Here is a 7,770-nt window from a genome sequence, read left to right as displayed (position 1 = left end):
CCAAATAAATCAATTGTTAAATAATGATTTAAAAAATGTGTTTTTTTTTTTCCTTTTCCAAAACTATTCCTTCACGTGATGGTGGTGGATAATCTACATTTATAACTAATACTGGACTATGAGTATAAAAAAAAACCAATTAGCTATTCCTTCAGGATCCGTTTGATGCGTTGGATAAGAAGACATGATAGTATAAAATTAATCTATCCTGTTTAAATTTTTTGTTTGGTGCATCAATAGGACGACTTTTTATAATTCTAATCCTTATTTTAAGTTAGGATAACAACATGATAGGATTTGTTAAACTTACACGCCTTCGATTCCTGCTGAAGGCACTTAGATGAATTTTTATTATTCTTTATTCACCATATTTATCTTACGCCTAGCTTTCTAGCCCATAATAATCTTTATTAACTTTTTATTTTACGGAGAGACATCAAATTATATCGGTATAACATTTGAATAATGTTACACCGTTCAATAATGCTTTAACGAATATAAATTTTACAAAATTTTGATTTAAGTATGGTTTGATAAAAATATTGAGAATGGGCCTGATGCTTTATCGTTGTTTTGTTGCTTCGTTGATTTCTTGCTACTTATGTGTATGACAATTTTAATTTGATACAATTTAAATTTTAGCAATATATTTCTTCATGTTTTTTTAAAATTTTATTTATTATTTTATGTTAATTAAAAAAAATTCTTATATAAAAAAATGTATTTGTTTTATAATAATAAGTTTTTCATTTAATCTTATCATGTCGATATCAAGTGTGCACCAAACACATGATATGATAAAATAATGATATCATCATTCTTATCCTATTTGCATCAAATACATGACATGATATGTGTTTATCCTGTCGCTATTTTATCATATCTTTATCCAGCTTCTTATCATATCTTATCTCTATTCTATTTTGCGCACCAAACATGCCCTCGCTATATTGGAAGTGAGTATCTGTTGTTATCATAACATTTTCTAATAAGGGTCTAAAATTTAACGTTTTTTATATTTTTACTATAATAGTAGTGGGGGAGAGAAATAATGCAGTTTGTAACTGGATATGTTCTCTACTTTCCTTTTCTTTCCAAACCAAATAATAGAGATGCTTAGCTACGTCTGAATTGTGTGTGTTTTTGGACCACTATTATACAAACCATGTTTTGTGGGGGAATGAAGTATAGGAATCATTCGTTTTCTTTGCAGGGGCCTCTCCCACATGCATGCATGTTTTCTACGTAGATATCATATATTTATGAGTGTTTGAGTAGAAATAGAATTTAAAATAGCAATATTTTAGAGAATTAAATTTACAATTAAAATTTAAAAGGACTAAATGGAAAAAACTTGTGATTTTGTAAGGATCAAAAACATATTTTAATCTACCATTTATTATTAAAAAAAATTAGGTCCGTCATGATTGATTTTTGAATCCATCCCTACGGGTGTGTTTGATTTGTTAAAGGGTAAGTACTAGACAGAACAGTATAAGACAAAATAGTACAAGACATAACAAACACATGACAGAACAACATAAAACAAACTTTTATGATATTGAACAATTTTTTTTTGTCTTATATGATATTTGGTGAACAAAATAGTATTTTGGTATTTTAGGCAACTTGTACTTGGGACAAAAAGTTGTGTTGTGGTTTATTGAGGTACATAAATTTCTCTGTTTTTGTCTTGTCCCTTACCTCCCAATTTGTCCAGTCTCTAAAACAATTTTACGATCAAACAAAGTACACTAGAGTTGTCCTGTTTAGTCTTTATTTTTTTTAACAGATCAAACGCGCCCTACATGTCAATAGTCTATCTATTATTTATATATAGCTATGATTTTATATATTATATTTTTTTATAAGTATTTTAATTTTATTCTTTTTACATAATTCGGAAAGTTATGGAAACCTTATCAAGCATGTTATTTGTGTGAAAGAAAAAGCATATTCATGGTAATATATATTGACAAATATGAATCAGTGTTATGGTAAATATTATTATAAAAAAAAGCATGTTATCTAAATGTTACAATATAATATTTCATCAAAAGAATATTACAGTATAATATGTTGTTTATTTATTAAAATTACAATAATGATGTCATAGTTTTATCATATTAAAAATATATTAGTATAACTTATAACATATTTATCAAAAAGTAAAATATTTTAATAGAATATAATATTTTAATCTTATTCAAGAAAGTCATAATTTTTTTTATGGAATAAAATATTATACCAGAATTATTATTCAGTAAAAATATGATAAAAAAATGAAATATTTTAATAGAATATAATATTTTAATATTTATTTGTCACTTGTAAAAAATTCATATTCCTTATTCATTAATTTATTTACTTTTGTAGAAATTTGATTTCTTCTGTAAATATATAATTTATCTATGGTATCTTATATTAAAATAAGACCTTTTGAATTAATTAATATTATATCAAACAACTTTTAGCTCAAAAACAATTTCTAATATAAAAAAATTAAAATCACCATACAACTTTAAATTTGTTTTTTTAGTAAAAAAAAACATTAAATTTACTCTTAAATTTTTTATCTCTAGCATTAACGTCAAAGTAGCATTTATGACCCAAAAAAGTTGGCCAAAAACATATCTCACACTTCAAGTATAAAAACCCCTTCAACACAAATGCTTTCATAACCCAAACAAATTATTCTGAATAGCATATTATAGAACGAGTGTTTACACATTTTCATTCATGAAAATGTCATTTTACAATGAATTGTTCCTCCAAATTCTTTTGATTTCTTCTTTGATTGCTCTTAGTTCCCAATTCCAAACTCGAAGGCATTATAATTTTGTTGTGAGTCCTCTCATTTCGTGACAATTTTTATGGATTTTTGTTAGCAATCATAACCATAATTTGCATATTTTTAATTTTTTACTAAACTAAGATTGTTGCATGAAACTGTTTGGTATGTAGTTGAAACACGTTTGTATAATATTTGTCACATATATAATAAGAGTATACAATAAGAGTATCTTAGATCATAAGTTAATCAAGACATACATGCATGCATGTAATAATTGATTAGTATTGCAGGTGAAAGAAGCTCGTTACACAAGACTGTGTAGCACAAAAAGCATATTGACTGTGAATGGAAAATTTCCAGGGCCAACTATAAGAGTCCACAATGGTGATACAATTTATGTTAATGTTTATAACAAGGGAAAACACAACATAACTATACATTGGTATTAATTTCTAAATTTTTTATGACACATAACACAACATATATAATGGATGGTAAATTAATTAAAGTTTTTAATTACTATAACTTATTAAATGGGCAGGCATGGAGTGAAGCAGCCTAGGAATCCATGGCCAGATGGTCCTGAGTATATAACTCAGTGTCCAATTCAACCTGGAAAGAAATTCAGACAAAAAGTGATTTTTTCAGAAGAAGAAGGGACTTTATGGTGGCATGCTCATAGTGATTGGACTAGAGCAACCGTCCATGGGGCTATCATTATATATCCTAAAATAAATAGTACCTACCCTTTTATTAAACCTTACAAAGAGATACCCATCATATTTGGTATGATTTTTTTTATTATATTTTTTTTTTGTTTTCACCACCAACTAGTATTCAGTTTACTGATCCGTCTAATCTGGTTCGGAGGTCAATTCTGACATCAGGTGATTTTAACCCCCTCCTGATCGCAGTTGCGAGATTCTTTTTATCATATGATGTATATATTAGTGAGGAGTATTGTTTAATAGAATTTTTTTTTCACGTTTTATTTAATTTTTGCATACTAGGTGAATGGTGGAAGAGTGATGTCAACGAAGTCTTTACAGAATTTCTTCAAAGTGGGGGAGCTCCAAACATATCTGATGCTATTACTATAAATGGTCAACCAGGAGATTTGTATCCTTGCTCAAAATCAGGTAAATGCATAAACATTTTCCCTTTCTTTTATTGTTACTCTAGGTCAAAGAAAATTCGACACTAATAATATGAAAATTCTACACTAATAATATGAAATTCGGCCGATATTAAATTAGGTCACATGATAACACTTTTCACTGTAACACATAATTATTGGTCATTAGTCCTTCTAACTCCAACCTCCTTGGTCATCGACTTCTCCCCAAAATATAAACCCAATTGTTTCCTTGTCATGGTGGTACGGTTCTCCACCACCATCTCCCACCCTCTAAAACATCTAACTGCCACTCTAACCAAGGTAATAATCAAAACAAGAAAAAACAACTCTTAAGAAAAAAGAAGGATTATTTGAACCTTCTCTCGTTCCCTTTTTAACATACAACCATCAACACCAAGTTTAAAGTTTAATAATTCATCATCAATGTCCAATCTCCATTGCCGAAAAGTCCAATTATTTTCCCAGTTGTGTTCATTTTTTACTCAATCAGAAATACAATACTTTTCTAGATTTCCTTCTAATTTTTTTATTAATGTGCAAATTGAGGAGAAATATAGTTATGCCGTGATGGAAAATTCGGAGTCGGAGCGACGGTATGATTCTGGCGCAGCGACAAAGACAGATCTAGGCAGAAAGAAAGAATGGATGGTTGGAGTCTTGCAAAGAGGAGATATAAGATTTTATTTTTATGGAAAAATGTTATATAAGATCTGGTGTGGTAATAAAAAAATGGACCATTTAATCCAACAGTAAAATAGTGTGGTACATCGGTGAGGGACTTAATTGCTCCCTCACCCTAGAAGCCACATAAAATATCACTATATAGATGTTATGAAAATGTTATAAAAAATATTATTATGGCGCATAACATTAAATATGATTGGGCGTTCATGTAACTAAAAACTCTAAATAACCATTAATTTAAGAAATTTATATCTCAACTAAAAATAAAAGAAGAAATATATCTCATATTTCAAACATTTATGTATATTTGATGTTTGGCTCTAAATGTTTGATCTCTTTTATTTTTTCAGAATCATTCAAGCTAAAAGTAGACCCGGGAAGGACATATCTTCTACGCGTGGTTAATGCAGCAATGAATCTCATTCTCTTTATGTCAATTTCTAAACACAAACTCACTGTTGTCAGTGTTGATGCTATGTACACAAAACCAATGACAAGAGATTACATTTGCATATCACCAGGAAACACAATGGATGTATTGTTTCATGCCAACCAAGAACCTAATCACTACTATATGGCTGCAAGAGCATATTCAACTGGAGTTGGAGTAGAATTTGATAACACCACAACCACTGCTATAGTACAATACAAAGGGAGTTCTACTCCACTTTCAACTCCTTCATTACCTAATCTTCCAGACTATAATGACACAACAGCAGCTTTTGACTTCATCACAAGCATTAGAGGCAAACCTGATAACTACTCTCATGGTGTCCCAAAAAAAATCAACACTCATATGCTAACAACAGTTTCTATCAACACCTTTCCATGTCCCAATAACCAATCCTGTGAAGGCCCAAATGGAACCATTTTAGCTGCTAGCATGAACAACATAAGTTTTCAAGCCCCTAACTTTGACATACTAGAAGCTTATTACTATCATATAAATGGGGTATTCAAAAAGGGATTTCCAAATTTTCCACCTTATATATTTAACTTCACTGCAGATTCTTTGCCTTTGACCTTGCTAACACCAAAGCGAGGAACTAAAGTTAAAGTTCTAAAATATGGCTCAAATGTTGAACTTGTTTTCCAAGACACAAATTTGATTGCAGGGTTAGACCATCCAATGCATCTACATGGATATAGTTTCCATGTTGTTGGATATGGATTTGGTAATTTCAACAAAAGTAAGGACCCCATGAATTACAATCTGGTTGATCCTCCGCTTGTGAATACAGTGACAGTGCCTAAAAATGGATGGGCGGCTATTAGGTTCGTCGCCACCAACCCTGGTATGTGTCTTACTGAACTTATACTGTTATACATAGTAAACATCTTTTTATTTTAGGGTAACATGATCCTAAGTCAACATGAATTTATTGACGTTGCAATATATTCAACTATTTTCCTTCTCATTTATAGTTCAAAACTCATTGTTGTGTGAACTGTGCACTCAATTTCAGGAGTATGGTTCCTGCACTGTCATCTAGAACGCCACCTCTCTTGGGGCATGGAGACAGTGTTTATTGTGAAGAATGGCAAAGCGATCAATGAAACATTATTGCCTCCGCCGCCGGACATGCCCCCTTGTTGATGAATCTTTTAGACTTTTCTTTGTTATTGACAGGTTTATGTCTTTTGTTTTGGGTTGTGCCATCTTTTGTAGCTTTTTTTTGTGTTGATGTGTTTGTTATGTTCCATCTAGCTCTTTGTTGCCGAATAAAAAACAAAATGAAAGTAATTTAATAAAAGTGAACTACTGTGACAAAGAAACCTTCAAATGAATGATAAGTTATAAGCTCTAGCATGTTTCTCTTTCCATTCTAATTTTTTTTTTTGTCAAGTAGTCTAATGGCTAGAAATTCACGGGATGAATGAGGTTCGAACCCCGGCCTCCTGCATATATAATGCAAAGTCTCTGCCAACTGAGCTAAGTTCACGGGACTATGTTCTAAAATAATTGTCACTTGAGCAACAAAAACTTATTTCAAAATAAATGTCGTTTTATATTTTTAAACCAACATTAGTTAATTTTTTCCAAATCTATCCCCAATTGATATTGTGTACACAACTTTCAATTCATTATATCAGTACTATGCATTTCTTACAATTGTTAACAATAACAACCAATAATTAATAGGTTTTACTTATAGTTAAATTCCAGATTATCATAAACTTATAAAATAGGTTCTCCCCAACTGGTAAATTAATAGTACTCAAAAATAAAAATTTCTATGTACATCATAGCTCATTTAATTTAATGCAACAAAATGTGAATAATCTTGGAAGGAAGTAACAACAAGAAATTGAAACCTAATAGTTGAAGAAATTGAGAATACCTTTCAGATTTGGAGCATAACCTCAAATTGAATCTGAAAATACAAATAAAAATCCTATCAGAAAATGAAAGCAATAGAGAATACCTTTCAGATATGAAGTAAAAATGAATTCAAAATATACGCAAAGAAAACGATTGAAATCTTGGATTCAAGAGATTGTGTATGATTTCAAACGAACTTAGATGTGAGAGAATCTTCGGTGAAATTTGGGGAAGCGATTCGAACCGATGGAGTGAAGTTGAAGAGTGAACTCGGTTAACTGATAACTTCCACCGTTTTGTTAAACTTATACTCCACCAGTTCCAAAATTTAAGTTAATTTGTCATCTTTACTTGTATTAAAGAATTGTTAATGTCGTAAAAAAACTTATAATATTTTTTTTTACTCTTCACATAACATTTAAAGTTTTGTAAAAGAAAAAAAAACTTAATAATAACTTCTCATTTCTTTCTCTTTAATATGCGTAAAAACATGAAACGGGAAAACTAAAACAAAAATTGGAAAAAGAGAATAAAAAAGGTAGTTTAGGAAGATCAACAATAATTATACATTGATATTGTAATACGATTTACATTTTAGTACAAATTTTTTCCCCAAAGTGACTTATATTTTGGAATAGAGAGAGTATTAATTATTAAAGATAAATGAGAGATTATAGATAAATGAATTTTTGTGCTACATCATATATATTTTTGCTATATGGTTGAAAAGTTTGTGATTTTATTTAAGTAGTTTAATAGTTAGTAATTCATCTCTTAAATCGAATAAGTGAGATATTTTAGGTTCAAATTCTGATCCTGCATATAAAATAT

General features: G+C 29.8%; 1 protein-coding gene and 1 long non-coding RNA gene across 2 annotated transcripts; one reads left to right on the top strand and one right to left on the bottom strand.

Annotated features, from left to right (window-relative positions):
* The first annotated feature begins 2,630 nt into the window (after positions 1 to 2,630).
* On the top strand, positions 2,631 to 6,421 carry LOC123914413 (laccase-15-like). Its single transcript, XM_045965558.1, has 6 exons — positions 2,631 to 2,844; positions 3,085 to 3,236; positions 3,336 to 3,580; positions 3,805 to 3,933; positions 4,967 to 5,911; positions 6,083 to 6,421. The coding sequence occupies exons 1-6, from the start codon at positions 2,740 to 2,742 to the stop codon at positions 6,211 to 6,213; spliced, it is 1,707 nt and encodes a 568-aa protein (XP_045821514.1). The 5' UTR covers positions 2,631 to 2,739; the 3' UTR covers positions 6,214 to 6,421.
* Positions 4,843 to 7,277, bottom strand: LOC123914418. The gene is made up of 3 exons (XR_006811825.1): positions 7,080 to 7,277; positions 6,959 to 6,991; positions 4,843 to 6,326 (listed from the first exon to the last, which is right to left on the bottom strand). It is a non-coding gene; the product is annotated as an uncharacterized LOC123914418 (long non-coding RNA).
* Between the last annotated feature and the right edge of the window lie 493 nt (positions 7,278 to 7,770).

Source organism: Trifolium pratense, linkage group LG3 (assembly GCF_020283565.1).
Source record: "Trifolium pratense cultivar HEN17-A07 linkage group LG3, ARS_RC_1.1, whole genome shotgun sequence".
In the NCBI taxonomy this organism is placed as follows: domain Eukaryota; kingdom Viridiplantae; phylum Streptophyta; class Magnoliopsida; order Fabales; family Fabaceae; genus Trifolium; species Trifolium pratense.
This window is presented reverse-complemented; position numbering and strand designations above follow the sequence as displayed.